Source organism: Brachionichthys hirsutus, chromosome 1 (assembly GCF_040956055.1).
Source record: "Brachionichthys hirsutus isolate HB-005 chromosome 1, CSIRO-AGI_Bhir_v1, whole genome shotgun sequence".
Lineage (NCBI taxonomy): Eukaryota > Metazoa > Chordata > Actinopteri > Lophiiformes > Brachionichthyidae > Brachionichthys > Brachionichthys hirsutus.
In genome coordinates, this window is record NC_090897.1 from 10,071,548 (window position 1) to 10,090,687 (window position 19,140).

General features: G+C 39.7%; 2 protein-coding genes across 2 annotated transcripts; one reads left to right on the forward strand and one right to left on the reverse strand.

Moving 5' to 3' along the window:
* The first annotated feature begins 9,747 nt into the window (after positions 1-9,747).
* zgc:162592 (uncharacterized protein LOC561993 homolog) lies at positions 9,748-11,900 on the forward strand. Its single transcript, XM_068741487.1, has 2 exons — positions 9,748-10,549; positions 11,605-11,900. Exons 1-2 carry the CDS (start codon positions 9,748-9,750, stop codon positions 11,898-11,900), a joined length of 1,098 nt encoding a protein of 365 aa, XP_068597588.1.
* Positions 11,901-15,637: 3,737 nt separating this feature from the next.
* cyb5b (cytochrome b5 type B) lies at positions 15,638-18,779 on the reverse strand. The gene is made up of 5 exons (XM_068738720.1): positions 18,436-18,779; positions 17,869-17,997; positions 16,877-16,903; positions 16,731-16,762; positions 15,638-16,456 (listed from the first exon to the last, which is right to left on the reverse strand). Exons 1-5 carry the CDS (start codon positions 18,613-18,615, stop codon positions 16,366-16,368), a joined length of 459 nt encoding a protein of 152 aa, XP_068594821.1. The 5' UTR covers positions 18,616-18,779; the 3' UTR covers positions 15,638-16,365.
* Between the last annotated feature and the right edge of the window lie 361 nt (positions 18,780-19,140).

Consider the following 19,140-nt stretch of genomic DNA (forward strand, 5'->3'; position numbering starts at 1 on the left):
TTAGATTAAACAATATGAATGGTGAAGGAGGAAGGGGTGTCCTTTTATTCAAATCACTTTTATCACAAATGACTGCTGTGTTTATGAAATGAGCTATAAAATGTAGTATACTAATTACCATTGTTTGGCTAGATAAACTGCCATACAGAAATGCTGCTGCTAAACAATATCATTTTCAATATCATAATCATACCTAGCACCCACCGAGGTGGGAGCTAATGGGGATCCTTTTAAACAATTAAACAATCAAATAATACCTCGTCCGAGGCAAATCTGATCTAAAAAACATTGTAAGGCTTTTGGAGAATTCTTTTTGTTTAAGGTACAGCTGGAAGCAAAATGAAAATATAATTATAGTCAGCTGTTTTCAATAAACAATTAGTTCAAATAGCTCAATGTGAGACCTTTGTTCCAACATTGAAAACAAAATGCTGCTTTTAAAATCTGATGCGGTGCCAAAATGATTTAACCTCTGACTAGCATTCTTGAAATGGGAATCAGATGTTGTTAAATCACTGTTCCAACCTTCATAGATGAATAGCAGAGTCTAAATCAGACCGTGTGTAGATTCTCATTCAGCTAGGAAGGTCATGGTAATCTTCCAAGGTTGAGTCAGAAGCCAGAGGACTTCTATTTACAGACTGAAGACACTTCACCTCACCAGTTCCAACAGGCTGGCGCGGCGTTTTTTGGGATGCTGTTGCGTGGAGTCAAGAAAACTCAATCTGACATGTGCTACTGCGCTTATATCTTGGTTAGTTGGTTAGTTTACATAAAATCAGCCAACTGAATCCACATTCTGGAACGTGTGTGGTTTATACCAGAAGTGGGTGGAGCTTTAATGAATCATTGATCAGGGGTTGCCACATTTACCTTTTATCATTATCTATTAATTCCATCCAATTCCACTTTTCAACTTGAAATCTTTAAATGAATCAACTTAAAATGTTTTTCACAGAAGCAATAGGATTATTTACAAAATATTTTTGCCATATACTTGAATGAGTAAACTTCCTTTAGATTTTCCTTAAACATGAGGATGAGTATTGATGTATTTTTTTTTTGTCTTTTGTCATACATATTTCAGCTAAGTACACATTCAATCCTACTGAAGAGGCAAGGCTGATAAAGCGAGGATCTAGAGTACCTTCAAGTTGTCCAGGAACTACACAGTGAAACAGATGGCAAAAAGAAAACACTCCAGTTTGTCATCAAACTAGCAAGGCAGGAAAAAGTAATAGTCTTTAGACAGATATATATATAATAAACTGCATAGAACTCTAACTGTGACTGACGTTATGTACGTTGTCACTGTTAAGCACAAATGCAGACAAGTTAGATATAAAAAAAGACAGATATAGGTGATCTGAAAAAAAAGCAACGGAAAGAAGAAAGAAGAAAGAAGCGAAGATTAAGCGCATAGCACAAACATGTTATTTCCATCTTGGCGGGAAACTCTTTTATAATCAACAGAAAGTTGCCGTGACATTTATAGAAGCAGGAGGTGCAGAGGAGAAAATGGCAGAACAACAGGTGAGGAGTGAAAAATGAGGGTGATGTACTCATTTCTGTTTTCCTAATCAGGTATCATGCAGCTTCATTCCATTTCTTGTTTGCTCTTCAGATGCATATTTGTGGCGAGGCTTGGTGTTGAAAACAGCAGCTACTGGAGTTGAAGAATCCATTCCCATTATGCTCCCTCTGGCATGAGTTCTACCTCCGCTTTGCTCACGTTGATGTGTCTGACATTTCAAATGTTTGACTAATGCTTCATCACTGCTGCAGATTTGATCTCAAATGCTTGCTTCAAGATAATGCCATATGTCAGCTAGGGCATTGAAATATAGAGTGGACTGAAACGGTGGATTAAAAAAAAATGAAATGGAATTTCCATTCGTTTAAGATGGTTAACTGCTCTAGCTTAAAACTACAATTTTGTCGCTTTTACATTGATTTATCTCCGTTTTTTTTACAGCAACAAATGAAAACTGCCCAGGGTGTTTTAAAATCAAAGGCTTTTAAACTTATATTACAACTTAGTTATTCAATTTAAGCTGTTATAGCAGAATGCTACGATGTCTGCCTTTGATTGTCGGTCCACAAGTAAATGTAAAAAAAATTACAGAGTAAAAGTTAAATCTTGTTAAGAATCAGAGCACTATGTGGAGATAAATCTGTGAACAACAGAACAAATAAAGAGGAAACTGTGTGAATCAGCAAGTAAATGAGAAGATCCAAGCTTCAGTCCCTTTTCGCTTCATGTTTGAGCTTCCTTGGGCAAGATATTGCATCTTACATTGTTCCAAAAGGTTGCTCAGTCAAAATCAGGAAGTGCGTTGGGCGTGGCATTTGGTGACCAAGTCCAAATTTGAAGGTGGTGTCTAAGTCAATGGAAGCAGTAAGATAATGTTTAAATCAGTATTCCACATTGACAGGGTGGCATTGATCATTCATTGGATGCCAAGCCTTGAGCCGGACAGAGGGCAGACAGAGAGTAGTAGAACAAGAGAGGAGAGGGCAGCAGTTTATTACAATTTGTTGGCCGGCACTGATTGTAATAATCTAATTGTGATTGTAATAATCAGTGCTGGCCAACCCAAAGTGATTCCGCAAACAATGCAGAAGCAATGTATTTTTTAATCGCCTGTAAATCACTACGCAGGGTAGATAAATGTTTACTTTATCTGCTGCAGGAGTTACTTATTTAATCACACCGATGCAAAACAACTCAAAATGATCCCCATGATTAAGGGGTATTTCTTCCGCTTTTGACGGCTGTACTGGTTTGCTTCCAACGCCCCCCAGTGCTCTCTGACTTTTCACCATGCTACCATATGCAAACACAGCAGGTGCAGACAGATATGGGTAGGCCTCATTTGCAAGTGGAAATGACGGTAAATGGAAAGGATGAAAGAGGTTTGTGACGTCTGTGACACTTTGGAATCGGTGAAAACATGCATTTCCTTGGCAGCAAACCAAAGCCTCTGTTTGACAGAAGCGATATTACCAACATCTATAATCACCGTCACCATGGCTGCCAATGTGTTGCTGTGATAGTGATTCATAACTGGACTTTAACTTTCCTAAGTTCGGTGCATTACCGTGCATTGTAAAGTTGGACAATCCAAACACATCAGAAAAGCTTGTTGGGTTGGTCCATCAGTGCAGTTGGATTTCTTTTTTCTATAATAGTTTGTATATTATATTAGAGTTTAGACTAAAGTGTATAATGTGTTGTTAGTGATCATATTACTTTTGTTGAATGTAGCCTGGTTTCCTTAATGAGCATCTAAAGAGCTCCCTCAGATGCATTATTCTCAATGAAAGTAATACTGAGTAATGATGTGCTGCAGGAGATTAGTGCATGTGAAACCTTGCTGTTTATTACAGGATGAATACTTTCTATTAACTCAAACATTGCTGTTGGGGGAGTAACGCAGTCTCAGTATTCCTCTGTGAGCTTCATCTTCATTCCGACGCAGTTATTAAATCCTACGCTTTATGTGATTGCAGTAATTCAAAATTATTGTTGTTTTTATTATGAAGTCGGCCTGTTTAACTTGGAAGACTAATGACTTTAAATTCTCTAATTGTGAGAAAAACATTTTAAAGTTTGGTCACATGGAAATGTTCATTGTTTGAAGTTTTTGTTTTGGTATTTCTCACATTACCATTCATTTTGGAACAAAAAATTGAATCATTGCTGCTTCAGTAGAAGCATTAACATGATCAATACTCTATAGTTTATTGATTTCCTGCCATATGAAAAACCAACAGTTCACTGTGGTCAGATCAAGTTTAATGTCATTATCAGGAGTCTGTGGCCTCAAGACATGTTTATTATTTCTTAACGCTGTTTTTTATGATTAAACCATCCCAGCAGGAACACACCCAGAGTAATTCAACTAGTGGAAATGCTTGAACAACCAAAACCATTGTTTATTATTTTCCCTTTAGAGCAGATTATTAGAACTATTACTTCCGTTTGGTTGCCAGATGCAGGTTTTATGCACAAATTTAACTTCAGGATTTATGTGACATTCATGGCAGAGTACTCAGAACACAATGAGGAAAATAAATATGTGATTTCTGTCTTGTTTTTTCTGTAAAGATTATGAGTTTAATCTTGTAAAAATTGCAAATTAATTATCAGAATGTTTGACTGTATGTTATCCAAATGTCTGTTTATTTTCTCAGTGTGGCTTTGATGTTCCGTTGAAAATGGGAGAGTGCAGCATAAACTCAGAAACCAAATCCAGAGATTAAAAAGCCATTCAAGTAAATTAAAATGAGTTGGACAGTCTCAGAATTAATGTCCTTGTAAAAATTCAAAGTATAAATAATTTTTGAGGTCTACATTCATACTTCTCTGTGTGTTATTCTAAATGAGAAAACAAAGACATATTTATTCTAAATGTTTTCTTGGGGCTGCATTTTAAAGTCATTGTGAGGGGTGTGCACAAGGAAATCTTAAGCAGCTGTGGTTAAAAATCAAAAACAAAACATCCTTTCGGATGACAGTGTATAACAACCTGTTTTTTTGCAATATCTATGTCCTTTTCACAATGAAAAAAACTATTTTAACTAAAGGTTATTCCAGATATAAAAAATGACCTCCCATGATTTATGACTCACTGGGACAGTCTAGTCTCTTCAGGGGTCAAACACTCTTGTCCTATTTGTGGTTGCATTCATACACAAAAAGGATAGTGATATTGTGGAGAAATGAAGAATGCACAAAACAGGACCGCATCAGTCTTATTTATCACGCAATGACTAATCGACTAGAGAACGGGGAAGCAATATGTGAATGGTAAACAAAAGAGTGTGCAATAATCTAGTGTTACTTGGATTAAACAGCAGTGAATCGAAAAGTAGGGGTATGTATACTGGAGGTGGGAAGAAGTGGGGGGAGGGGTGCTGTCAATGAGTGTGAGATCATTTATCATTCGACAATGACAGTTTGTGTGACGTCTGATAAATAAACAGAGCTCAACATGAGACATTGAAATATTTCATATGTGTCCTGAATCATGACGGAATAAATTAATCTGGGGCTTCTACTGGATTTTCCTGCATAGCCTTAATTCTCACGTGCTGTTGACTCTAATCTTTGATTTAATGCAAATGACTCCACGTGCAGACATGATTGGCCTTCATGTCGGAGCGACTTACAATGTTTGAGATCAAATGATAATAACCAGAAGAATCAGAGATGTTATATTATGAGCAATAACTTTTCATTGTCTGACAATACCATTATTGAATCTTGACAACAACTGGGATGTTACTGCCAGGTAATAAAGTAAATACAATATATTTCCAAGCCTGCAGATGAAGTCAGAAGGTGATTCTCATCACAGTCTGCTGCTAAACACTGCGATGGAAAATGAGAGGTCTCCTGTTCATATTTTAAATATGTTTTGTTTTTCTCCAGCGAGATGTTATCTATCTATAATCTGATATTCTGTTAGCATGGTAAGCAAAGTCAGTTTCCGGAACAGACAGATTTAATAAGCGCTAGTTATTAGACTTCAAGGCAGCCCTGGATCTGGAGATAAATAGTTTGTATTGTGTGCGTTCAGTGTTTCATCATTTCTGCTTTTGTTCTTTTCATGCGTTCTTCACAATGTGACATAAACCGCGATGTGTCTGCAGCCTCGACGCTTTCTATCTCCTCCATCAGCTCTGTTTTACTCTCAACCCACATTGTACTTTACATTTACTCCCAGTTGGCAATTGTTAGCTTGTTAGAATGCTAAACCAAAAGGTTGGACATATAGCAATAGCATACGACTTTTATTCGTAAATTAATAACGTGTTGTACTGTGTTCAAAACAAGCATGACACAAATAATTCCCATAATGTATTACATACAAAGTCGATGCAAACCTGCGAGTGACTCCAATTTATTCCAGGCAACATGAATGGCTCAACGCTAAAGACTATGTTTATTGATGTATTGATGATTGATGATGTATTTTAACATTGAAAACTCCATTTAAAAACACACATCCGATTCACTTTTACTTTTCATGGTTGGTGTATAACGTTACCAAGAACAATTTAGAACCTTTTGGTGATGATCCAGATCACCATGTGGACGGTGTAATTATGAGGGGAATGAGCTGCTCGGCAGAGGCTCTTTTATTTCACTATAATTCACATTTGGAGGCAATATCATTGCGTGGAATTGGAGTGAACCACTTTTATAGACCATATAATGTTAGACTGAAGTGGCAATAACCATTAAACAATAATAATCATTATTTACATCCTCTACATGTTCTTCAGTTATCTAAAGTACTGCTGTCATCTGCTTCTTCTTGTTTTACCTTAAAGGTAACAGCAGTGTTACCAAAAAAACACTGTTCTATATTCATTCTATCTTTCATATGGAATGCATGATCATGTATAAGCAGTTCACTGACAGCACGTCCCCAGTCAGGTTCTGCACCCATCTCTGCACACAGCATAAGATGATCTTCACTATTTGAGTCCACAGGACAAATTGTTGTGAAGGAGCAAAAAAATAAGATAAATCTTCTGCACCATTTTCATAATGCAAACCTATCAAGGGTTTTTTGTTCTCCCTGCTATATCTCTCCTACACATTGTGTATCATCCCTCCCTGGCAGAATTAGATAGTGTTGCAGCCCACAAACACACACACAAACACACACACATCAAATACAAGGCTATCTCTTCCTCCACAACAGGAAATGGTGTACAGTATGCGTCTGATGGAAGAGTCCACCCACTCACAGGATATTCAATTGCAAGCATGTACAAATTCATCCACGCTACCTCACACGTGTTCACGTGGGGCCATCTACATTTACACATGCACCTATGGGCAAGGACTGCTTGTGCATGCACCACCCACACGTAGAGTCAACACAGAAACACAAACAAACAAAAACACTGACCATTTGATCCTCACAAAAATACTCTAAAGGCAGCTGGATTTATGAATGAAAGCTGCATTGGAAAACAAAAAATGCAATGAATGAACCTTCTACATTTATTGGAGCTAAAATCGGACATTTTAGAGGACAAATAAAAGGAAAGGCACTCACTCTTATCACCTAATCTAGCAATATATGCTGTATAGCCTATTGTGCTATTTATGTGCCCTTCTGGTGCTTCACAATGAGACAGAATCAGGTGCTGTCATGGACATAAAGGAGTGAAAAAGGGCTGAAAATATTATCCCAAGGGCCTGAGTCCATTTCCCCCATCAGGTCCCATGTAAGACATTGACGAGAGAAATCCACTCATTAGAGAGCGAGCAACACATATATCAAACACAGATATCTGTCAGTGTATCTAGTAGTATCCTTGGAGATGAGGGAAATTGGGTGTCTGTGGCTGGGAAGAGTGTGCTGCTTAATGGTCTGATTGTCACACAGAGGAATATGGCTGAAACAGATGCTTTCCTTAGCGGGAAAGGTCAAAGACACTCTTTCCTGCCCTTGTTTTTGCAGGCGTGTTGTGTATTTATTATATGCATGAGGACAGCTATAGCAACTATCAGTACAAAATCCTTGATGCCTTTGAAACAGACGGTGGACAAAACATTGACACTGATAGTGTGTGATCATGGAACTTGGTTGATGAATGGTTGTGAGATGTCACACCTCCAAGGCTGTGACTGAGGGTGCGTTCTCTGGGACCTAAATAGTGCTGAACTGCTGACTGACTTCTTATACTGTTGGGGATAAAGCCGACCACGATGGCTGCCCTGCAGTCTTAGTGTTTGATAGAACCAGCGTTTGAGTCTTACAGCTCTTTGAATCATATAATATTTGCTTTATTAATTAATCATGAGATGCTCAATACATTTAGGTCATAGCAGTGTGTGCTGCAGAGGCCACATTTATGCACCATTAATTCTGATTAGACAATTCTTCCGGATGTAATAAAAGCCCTGCATGGCCAAACTGTTTTTCCATCTGTAAGCAAAAGTGAAGAGATTGTGATGTTGATGATCCTGATGTGGAACAAGTGATGAAGTCTATATGTGTCTCAGGGATGTAAACTAAATTGTAGGTGCCTGTTCATTTATACCCTGGCGTACTCCTACTGTGGAGCTGTCCGTGGTGCTGAAACGCGCCTCTTTGTTTTGGAGGGCCCCCTGAAACAACGCTTCCCCCCACACAACAAAACAAAAGCGGCCGTGTGTCAGCACCACGGACAGCTCCACAGTAGGAGTACGCCAGGTAATTACTAAAGCCTAATCCAGCACAAACAACATTACAATTACGATGGGTTTGAGTTGTGTACAGCTCATGTAAATAAAATATCAATACATTAACAACAGAAATATAAAATATACAAGATCATTTATAAAGTAATGGTTAAGTATAAAACTGCTTATTTCAACACCGTTTTGTCTGTTGGCCTGTATGGAATGGGTTCAGTTTGCAAGCACAAGAACACTTTAGAAGTTAAAGCAAAAAAAACAAACATATTTTCTATTTTATTTTTTGCATTTTTTTTTATCCTCCCACACTGGTAACTTAATTGCTTTATCCAGGAAAATAAACCCAGTGTTTCCATATGGATAAATTGGATACTTTTCAGAGACAGCGCTAAACTTTTAGAGCCTATTTACCGGGTCATGAAATCCTATGTGGAAAATAGAAAATCATAGGAATGAAAAACTCCAGGACTCAAGAATTTAAAGTACTTATGTAATAACATCCCTAAAAAATACTAGCCTTATCAAACTGATGCCTCCTTCTTGGTTGTGACCAATGTTCCCTCTAATTCTTCATGCATCTGAGCAAACACACAAACTCCCTGAGCAGTCCCTTGGACAACTTAGAGCAACATCATAATAATACATTTTATTTTAAACGCACTTTACATTTGAAAGCAAATCTCAAAGTGCACAATAGTATAAAAATAAATAATATATAAATAAAAATCAACAAATAAAACAGATAAAATGAACAAGCAAAGGATGTGTGTACTGTGGTCCCGCGAGAGTCCTGGAGAGTTTACAATGGCGTCTATTAGATGCGTAAAAACATGTGAATCTCATCATTAGCCGGAGCAGCCAGTCACCGGTAACTCACTGACTCAGTGGAAAATAGCACAGAATTAATTTTTACGTGTTTATGTTATTTTTAATTTAGGTTGGATTTTTTTTATGCGCAATGTAGATTTTCGCTGCGCGAAGACCGTATCAGCTGTGCGTAATTACGCGCGAGCGCACCTGCTTAGAGGGAACGTTGGTTGTGACCTTGTGGATTCTTAAATTATCTCCACGTCGTCTATTTGCCCTACAGCTGCCACAGATCTGTTCCTTATATGTTCATATGGCTCTGCAAACATATGCATATTCCACCATAACCAGATATATGAATAAAAAAACCTGCGCCTTATGAGAACAAGCGCTGATAATTGAATTAGGCTTTTACTATCCAAGACTGATGAATTAATTATTTTAGCCCAACAGAAAAAACGAATGTCTGTGGATATTCACCAATATTTTTTTTTTTTTTAAACCTGTAAAATTAGTCTATTTCATACATCACACTGAAACGCGTCAACGTAATGATCTGTTAAATTATTGCTATTAAAACCAAACAAATTGTGACGTCACGTTAACCGGCGACTGTGCGCTAATTGCATCAGGTGTGCGCTGATTGCCGCTTGCGGGACGACGAGCGGCTGCTTTCTAACCTTTCCCCCCTCGGCTCTTATGTTTTGCCTGCGCGCATGCCTCTGTGAGGAAGCATGCACGCCAGACTTAACCTTTCCATGCCCGATTACGCGGCCCTGCCCGGCGTGGACCCGCAGAGCGCGCAGGAGCTGACGCACCGCTCCGTTAAAGTGAGCATCATCGTCGTTCTGGGCGTGATGATCACCCTGGGAAACATCGCGGTTCTCCTGGTCATCACTTCCTCCGTGGCCGGCTGGTCGAGGAACTCTCGCTACTTCCTCCTCTCCCTCACGGCCGCGGACTCCGCGTTCGCGCTGCTCGTCATGCCCCTGAATCTCGGGGTGAGCCTGCTGAAGGACCACGCCGAGGGCCCCGACGCGCTGTGCCATGTCGTGGCCTTCTGCAACGCCACCGTCTACTCCACGTGCATGTACACGCTGGCCACGCTGAGCCTGGAGCGCTACGTCGCGGTGTTCTACCCGCTGCAGTACTCCACCCTGATGCCGAGGAGGAGGGCGATGCTCCTGATCGCCTTCGCTTGGAGCTTCCCCCCCTGCGTCCTGCTGCCGGTCTTGTTCCCAGACGGCATCATCGAGGTTAATTTCTCTAGCGCGTCGCTGGTCTGCAACCCGTCCTACTCCTCGAACGTCGGCTACTCCCTGAGCCTGACGTGCTTTATATTCTTCCCGTGCTCCATCGTCATGACTTTCGCAAACTTGAGAGTGTGGCGCGCCGCCAGGACGCAGCGGCTGAAGCTGCGCAAATACTGCTGCGCGCGCCGCAGCAGGCACGACGTGGCGTCCAAGGTGCTGGTGCCTGTGATGGCGGCCTACTATTCCTGTTGGACACCCTGCATGGCGGCTATGATATACAATGGTAAGTGATGGATTATTCATCTCAAAGGTAACCTGACACTGATCATATCTGCTCCCTACTGAGCCTCTGACATGGATTAAGGTCTCTGGTGGGAAAACACAGATAACAGGTGGATGGATCATGGATGGATATAATTTGCTGAAACACTCAGCCACCAAGAAAACACGAGTGGAGTGATCCACAACATCGGTAGAGAAAAGAACGGACCGTTGTTTAAACTAAATTGAATAAACCGTGTTGCTCGACATAAAACACGACTTGGGAAAGGAGTTTATAGTTTTAATAGTTTCATCTTCAATGCGTGTTAGATCTCCACTGTTGCTCCTGAAACCCGGTCATGAGGAAAGATGAGGTAATAACAAAAACACAGCCTGTGATCTCGTATTAATATTAAAGACGCACCATTTGTGTCGGGAGGAAATTAAAGAACGCTTGAGAGCTCCCCTTAGATCTTGTCCTCTTACTGCTTTATTTTGATGAAATTCCTGCCTTCAAAGGCAGCAAAAACAACTTAAAAGTGGGTATTTGAATAGCTACAATTTTTAATTGGGCTTTTAGATAAATTGGTATTGATTGCCCCCCCCCCCCCCCCCCTCCATTAAGTTCACTAGAAAGAAGGAAAAAAAGCTGTTGCGTTATTTTTGTAATCTTGGCTTGTATATACAAATTCAAGGCCAGTTTGATGACTCAGGCCATTTTTGACAGCTTCTCACCTCATCCATGGAGTCTTGGCATCATCAAGACTGAACATGGAGTCGCATGTGAATATTTATAGAAGTGAAGACCTTTTCAAAGAGGGCTGTAATGGATGCACTGCTGTCCAAATGCTTCTGAGCCTCACTGTGAAGTGGATCTCAGTTTCCCCAAATCGCTGACTTTTGTTTCATCTACGCAGTCAAAGCCAATGATTGAGCAGCATGTCTTTTCTGAATGAATATAACGCTACCTTTTCAATTATGAACGCATTTAGATCTGATAAAGATTGATCAGTCATTCTGTTGTAGCTGCTGTCCGGATTCTGGCCCCTCTTCAGCCCTGTGTGTTCTGACCCACAGCAGTCTCTGGTTGCAGCGTGCCGGAGTGGATTGAGTTTGTGGTGGTGTGGCTGCCAACTTCCAATGGCTTCCTAAACTGCATCTTCTACTTCTGGATGAACCGAAGCTTCCGCAGTAAATTCCGCCTTGTCCTCCGTAGGCTGGCTCTGGTCCTCTGCCCGAGACTGCTTTTTGCCCTCGAGTGCCGCGACGCTTCAAAGATGCGGTTTGTGTCAGGAATCCTGGATAATAACAACAGCGTCCATGAGCGTTCCTCCAGCGTGTCCTCGACCTGCACCTTGTTGAGCTTGGCTTAGGATGGCTGTGCCCTGAAAGGTCATTTAAAAAACAATGGCTCACAATGGTTGATATTTGGACTGGGATAGGATGGCAAGTGTTTCAATAAACCACTGCACTGTATACGTCGCTATAATTAGTGATATTGATCATTCTATGTATATACACAGATTTTTTTAATCCATTTTCAATTTAAATGTAGGAACACAGGCTCAATTTGTATCTTATTTTGTTTTGTTTTACTTAAGCAAGATTTGATTTACTGCCGGGGACGGCCTCTTAACCACAATTTTTTAGTTGTAATATATTTAGCCATCAACCATGTCAATCATTCTGCTTGCAGTCATAATCAATCTTTTAGTAGCGTAAGCTGTTCACAACTTTCCTGCGTTTCTTGGCTCGGCTTATTTCACTTCAAACATTTAAGGGTAAATCAATCAAATCATCACAAGAACATGCTATTTAGGCGTTAAGCTTGGATTATGTGTTGACGATCGGCCTCTGCCAATTTAAACTATGCATCAAAAATCTTGACGTAACAGCAGGGGAGAAGTTAACCTTTGCGTCACAGCGTTTCAGTCTGAAGAAAAGTAATTACGCCGCTGCTGGCTCGAAAGGTCACCGCGTTCGTGAGGCTGTGGTTGTTTATTATGAGACGGTAAGATCATCATCTTCCACTACTCGGTGTTCATGTCATTTCTGTGTGATTTGAGTGTTTGTGAATAATAATATTCCAAAAAAACAAGTGGAGTACGGAAACATTTTATGCAGCTTGTTTTAGCTTTTGCTCGCTGTTGCCGTCGAAGTTTGTGTTTCTGTAAATGGTGACTTTGAAAACCTCTGTTGAGCATCAGGGGGGTCTGTCTTAGGCGATAGAAATTACCATCCGAATATCTTTTGTATGTATAAATGTTATTTTTCTAAATTTGCAATATTTAAAATTCTGGGAAAAAAACATTTGAACACATTGTTTTTTTGGAGAATGTATTAAATAAAGCATTATGCCTTTGATTAATGTCATTCCTTGGGCTGATTAAGGTTTTCACAAATATCGTGAACACATTACTGAAGAACAAAACGGGCCATGTACAGCAGAATAACCAGATCTCAGTTGTGTGGTCCGATGAAGTCGCGTTCCTGCTGTGAGTAGATCTAAAGTGGGATCAGGCGTTGCAAACAGAAGTACACGAAGTTCAAGTTGTTTTATAACCCGTGTTCCTGCTAACGGCTCTGGAATGCAAAGTTAATAGCACTTACCGGTAATACTTCAAATGTTTTTTCTCGCTCCCCTGTGCGTCTTGTTTTTATACGAGTTACTATGTCAACAAGAGTTGCGGTAGGTTATCGCGTGTATTTCTATTGCTAAAAGATATCTCGAAAAGTTGTCAATAGATGAAAATGACGTTTTGTGTGAGGAGTTCTCGAACCGGAGGCGACTTTATTGTATTTAAACGCGAGTTACTGATACAGATCCCTCAATGTCGCAAGATGAATGAATATTATATATCCTCAAAATGTATTATGTCAGTTTGAAAAATAAAAATCAAGTCAAGCACACTCTGTGATGTTTTACTGCCAGGTGCAAGTGGAGTCTGGAATTTGTTGGCCCTGTGATGAGCTGGAGCTTGTCCAGGGTGTCCGCCGCCTCTCGCCTGTTGACTGCTGGGAAAGGCTCCGGCATGACCCGCGACCCGGTAACGGACGAGGTGGTCAGGAAGATGAATGAATGAATTGAGTTTGTTTAACACGCAGTAGTCGTGTTTTACAGCTGGCTAAAATGTATAATATACGTTTGTGGGGTACAAAGAGTATAAGGAACTCGTTTAATGTACAGTATTAATTTAACTACAGTGTGGGCATTGTATTTAACAAAAATCACAACATTATACGGAATAGATGACTAACAAGATGTTATAATGCTGAACAACACATTAAATTATCAAATAGGGGATTAAATATTTGTATTGTTCATTTTGTTGATTAGTCTTGAGTCATTTTACAACTGTGTCAGAAGGGGTTGATCAATGCTGCATAATAATGTCTGCTTAACACTCGTGTGATTAAACGGCAGACTAATAATCCTTAAAACAAGACAAGCAAAACAAATCGGCATTGAGTAGACAGAGTATATGTGACGCTTGCATATATTAGGTCTGTATTTCTGAAAATGGACAGTAAAATGACAACGTAAACCCTTTCAGGGAAGCAGCTACAGATTGTGAAGTGTTTCAACGTTCTCACTTCTATTAGTACAAAAGAAAAACTCCGGAGGGGCAGATCATTTGGCATCAGAGCTTTTAATATCGATGCTTCCATTTGTTACTGAATGTTTGACTTGACTGCGTTTGACTGTGGTAGCGGTGTGCATCTTACCTTTGGACTTTTGCATACACTAGATTTGTAGCCCAACCCCAATGAACTGAATTATTGAAAAAGCAGGCTGTAGCTCTGATGCTGCCCAGCAAGAAGCTCTTATTACTGGTTTTCATTACTGAATTTTCTACTGTACTGTAATCATATAAAATATGTATTTTATGAATAGATGATTTAACCCTAACCCAACACCATTTATCACGGCTCACACTTATTCCTTTGACATTCAACAGTGTTTTTTCTAGTCATTTGAGGTTTTTGCTGAGCATCTCTCCCGGGACACTAGAGTGTGTGCATTAGCAGCCTCAGCTCTCCTTGACAATGACCTGCGGGATGTCGTCTGTCTGAGGGCTTCCTGTACTCCCACCGATACAATATGCTGTGTGATAAAAGCTTATATTTCTGTCTGGTCATTGCTGTCGCTACTTTGGTGCCAACATGGATGCAAAATAATCGACAGCTTTAATGCTGTTCGAGGTCGAAGACTGAGAAAATATCCCAAACACAGATGTGACAAATATCTCAAACGGGCAGGGCAATTTCATCTATAGAATTTCATTTAGAAACAAGACAACCCTTTAGTTTTTCATTGATGTTCTAGGTAATAGACTGACTTGATAGTTGTATTAATTGATATAGAATATAGATTTTTTTGTCATGTCTGTGGTTCATGCACATTAATATAAATGCACTGTTTTGCCTCTACTGTGCATTAATCATTTTCTTGATATTAAGTGCTAATATTGGATAATGCGGATTCCACCGTGTGCCAAAATATAAATACGCACGTTGGTGCACTAGTAAGTTTAAACATTTTAATATGCAAGGTTTCCACTGTTTTCAATTTAACTTGCATACAGTACATAAGACTCTGGCGCCACCTAGTGTTCATAATTAGCATGACATGGGGAAAAGAGCATCGGAAAGTTTGTCATATTAATTTTCCACTAGTGAATTGAACGAATTTCACGTCATGTATCATTGTGTGACTTTGACTGCCGTTCAAAGTTTTCCATGTTGTCGGTTGGCTGATAAAGCAACACGAGTTCTGATCCGTCACACCAGATACAAATAGGATGAATGAATGGCTACTGACTGGTGTGATGTATGTGGAGATGTGTTGTGAGGAATTATTCACCTGCTGATATCACAGTACAAAGTTTTTATGTATACATATATATTGTGAAACAAATTCCAAAAATTCTGACTCCAAAATGATGAATGTCGAATGGATTTTGGAAAAATAATTAGTGTTTGCTCTGCATTTTTAGCATATGCAATACATGGAGAAATTCAAGAACGCCCCGTTTAGCTCGCCCATACCAAAAATATTTAAGAACCAAACTAGAGACAGAGAATAAAAAAAGATAGTGCAGAGTTGGCATGTATGACAAATTTAATCCATCTCTTGAAAATTACAACTACCCTTTCCACCAAAACACTCAAGATGCATAAAATTAGAATTTAATGGCATAGTGAGAAATGAGTTTAAGACACAGGAGTAAATGTCTCTGTTCTATTCACACAAATAGATACTCGACCATTATTGTAGAATTAAACGCTAAATACATTTTATAAATGGTAACTGAAAATATGCATAAACAAAATGACAAATGTAATCCAGCATTGATTAACAATTGAACTGCATGCTAAGAAAGAAGATACGACACTCATGAAAGATCTGGCTGATGAAAATGATTTTAAAACCCTTTTAGGATGCTTTACTTGCATTTCATCCCAACCCTGAAAACAATCAGTTGCTTTAACCTCTAAACATACAATTTTGCAAATGTGCATGCAAGATAATGGTGCGTTTGCACAGCACACCAGGCAAAACATCAATGACCATTCAGACATGCCAGGAACGAATGCATAACGAAGATAAGACATTTAAAATGAATTAAAAGAGGCATAGTTACAAAGACACACAAATACATTCAAGGTAGTTTAGTCTATTCGGTTCACTCTACTCAGACAGACAAGGATAAGTGTACTTTATCAAACTGTTCCCCTGCATTTATTGTTGTAGATGTTCCACACCCTGAACTCAGGAGGGTTTGGTCAAACACATCAAGGCCTCCAGATGTACAGATGAAAACGGGAAGCCGGCTCTCAAGGAGACTTGTTCTCAAACATGTAGTAGCGACACACGATGCCAACGAAGACTGCAGCGATGGCAGGTATCAACCAAACGGTCCAGGAGCTGAGGGAGAGTCGTTGCGTTAAACCAGAGGAATCAGATGAATGAACCGAACAAATAAAAAGCAAAGACGAAACAAATAACGTTAGAATAGAGACTCGTTTTGGTATTTGGGACTTTCACATTAAAAAATAATAATACTGGTGGACACCACAATCGCATGGCTGGTGTTTTCTGCAATTCAAATACATGCAGTAAATGATTTCAACCCCTCCCCCTCCCTGACTTTGTTTGCCAGCAATGCCATTGACAGCGAGTCTGATGCGCAATGACTCACCTGGACTCTCCTGAATGCGTTTCATGAACCTCCTTGAAGAGAAGACAAAGGACAAGAATAAATATAGTTTGAATGATCTTTCTAAAGTCCATTTTAGTGACCTTTCTGTCGCAGTAAACAAAGTTATATTCACTAAGAGCACTTACCTCTGTTGTCTCATTTTTCCTGTCATCCTACAAAGAAAATCAATAAATTAAAACTGTAAGGATGACACTTCGAAACAAAACAAAAATAAAACAGTTTATCTGGAGTGTTGCATGTTTTAATGTGGCATTTGACAGACGGATACTCGGGGTGGGACGAGACACACATTCCATGAGACGAGACATCTCACGAGATTGAGACGAGATTTAGACTAAATTTGAATAATATAAAAAGTATTTTTCAAGATGTATTTTCTATTGTAGAGCAGATCGCAACAACACTAAATCTAAATCTAAAGCGCAACTGTTAACGTGAACAGGAGAGTAACTTTTGTTACAGGCTAATTTTTTAAATGCTGCTGCAATAACAGTGGAGATATTGTCTTGAATGGAATGGTTTAACAAAATAAAATGCTTTCTTGCAATACAAACTACGCACACATTGGTGGATAGCTCCTGACAAAACACACTGAGTGCAATGTAATCTAATCTAATTTAAGAGTCGTGTTTCTTTTTCAGAAATACCAGCATGTCCACATTCTTGCACTCGATGGGGGTGGTGGGCATGCAAAGGCGTTTGTCAATGTCTTATCCCTCTTCGACATATTTTAGTTCAGGTTCTTTTGGTAGTTCAACAAATGCATTTGCATACAGCTCCTCCTGTTAGCTCTGGTAAATGGCATTATTCTTTTGCAGTGTTTACACACTGTTCTGTTTGCTAATATTTTACCGTCCTTTTCTTCCACTGGAAAACCAAAAATGTTGCCACACACGGGATTCAAAATGTCGAAGCATCCTGGAATACAAAGTCCCCTTAGTGGTGGGGGTGGTGGGGTTATTGCACAACTCAGCAGTGTGACAAAGTAAAAAAAAAAAACGATTTACCAGTAAGTAAACGAAAATATCGTTAAACGCAAGGACGAGACGTCCCATCCCTGATACCATGCAAAGAAACGACAGGCAGGAAAGCAAGTCGTTTAGAACAAACATCTCACAATGTGAAGCCTCCCAATGAGGAACTGCTGGAGCATCTCCCTGGCATCGACGGAATGACCCACATCCTCAAAGCTCTCGGTTGCATCCGAACCCACCTGCTCCAGCAAAACCTCCTCACCTCCGGGATGCTGTCGGCATAGAGCGGATGACAAGGCTAGTCACTGCATGTAAAACATCACAAAGCTCGTGTCTGTTTGATTTGGTTCAGCAAATAAGAACATTTCAAACGCCTGACATCAAAGGAAAAGTATTGTCGTGAAATGGAACAATTATTTACATCAGCGGTTGCCCCGGGCCCCAGCAAGTCTGTTGACGGCCCTGGTGACGGTGGTAACTTTACTATGGTAACATAATTAATACTGTATTGTCCAGCATTATATCAGGTGACTTCTTACGCTGACGTTGTCTTACGAAGTTGCGTGGGATAGATAGCCAGAAAATGCAACACGTGACTAGTAGCATAATAACAGGCGGTAAAGATAGTCTCATACGAAATTAGAAAAGTAACCGACTAAAGATAATTAAGTTAATGATTAAATATCAGCGACATCTGAAATACTCCTTACCTCTTCATAGAAGTTCGTGACGTCATAGACCTTATCGTGGATGATGAGCCACGAGTCGCTGGCCTCGTTATGCGTTCTAATTTCTTCTAACGTGTAATATTTCAGAGCACCTTCCGGTGTTTCGCCGCTTTCAGCCACACCGGCAGGTCCTTTGCACGCGTCCTCGTTCTCTCCATCCATTCTACTTTTGATGCAAATAATCTTTTTTCCCCCCCAACGGCGAGGTTAACAAACGTTAGCTTCCGCTAGCCAAAGTAGCATATAGATTTAACTTGCTGCCTATGAGCAAATCAGACTAACTAGCAGCCGTGCTCCAATTCGCTACTAACGTCAGTGTCAGAAAGGCTGCGTGTACAGGAAGAAAACAAACAACGTTAGGTTACGAAACCGCCTTCATTGCCCTTTACATCAGCAGACATATTAAATAGACCAATAGCATGCTAGCTATATCAACAGCTGACCAATGCAATGGCTCGTTGTTGGTAACCAATCAGAGTCGATCATGCGACTCGGAAATTTCTAGTAGTTGTCAACTGTGCGCTGCCAAAGCGCATATCTATATTTATAGTTTTCCAGCTGGATAGTCGGCCTCTTATATTTTATTTTAATTTCATTTCAGGCCAGTCGTGTTAAGATAAAAGATAAAAGATAAAAATCTACGGTAGATCGAGTTATTTAAACTACCATAATGATGGTTATAATATA

Excerpts from the sequence above, each read along its gene's own strand:
- zgc:162592 (XM_068741487.1), top strand. The coding sequence starts at position 9,748 with ATGCACGCCAGACTTAACCTTTCCATGCCCGATTACGCGGCCCTGCCC. Across the intron at positions 10,550-11,604 it reads GGCGGCTATGATATACAATG|CAGTCTCTGGTTGCAGCGTG; the intron begins GTAAGTGATGGA and ends TCTGACCCACAG.
- cyb5b (XM_068738720.1), bottom strand. The coding sequence starts at position 18,615 with ATGGATGGAGAGAACGAGGACGCGTGCAAAGGACCTGCCGGTGTGGCT. Across the intron at positions 16,763-16,876 it reads GGAAAAATGAGACAACAGAG|GAGGTTCATGAAACGCATTC; the intron begins GTAAGTGCTCTT and ends CTTCTCTTCAAG. Across the intron at positions 16,457-16,730 it reads ACGCATTCAGGAGAGTCCAG|CTCCTGGACCGTTTGGTTGA; the intron begins GTGAGTCATTGC and ends ACTCTCCCTCAG.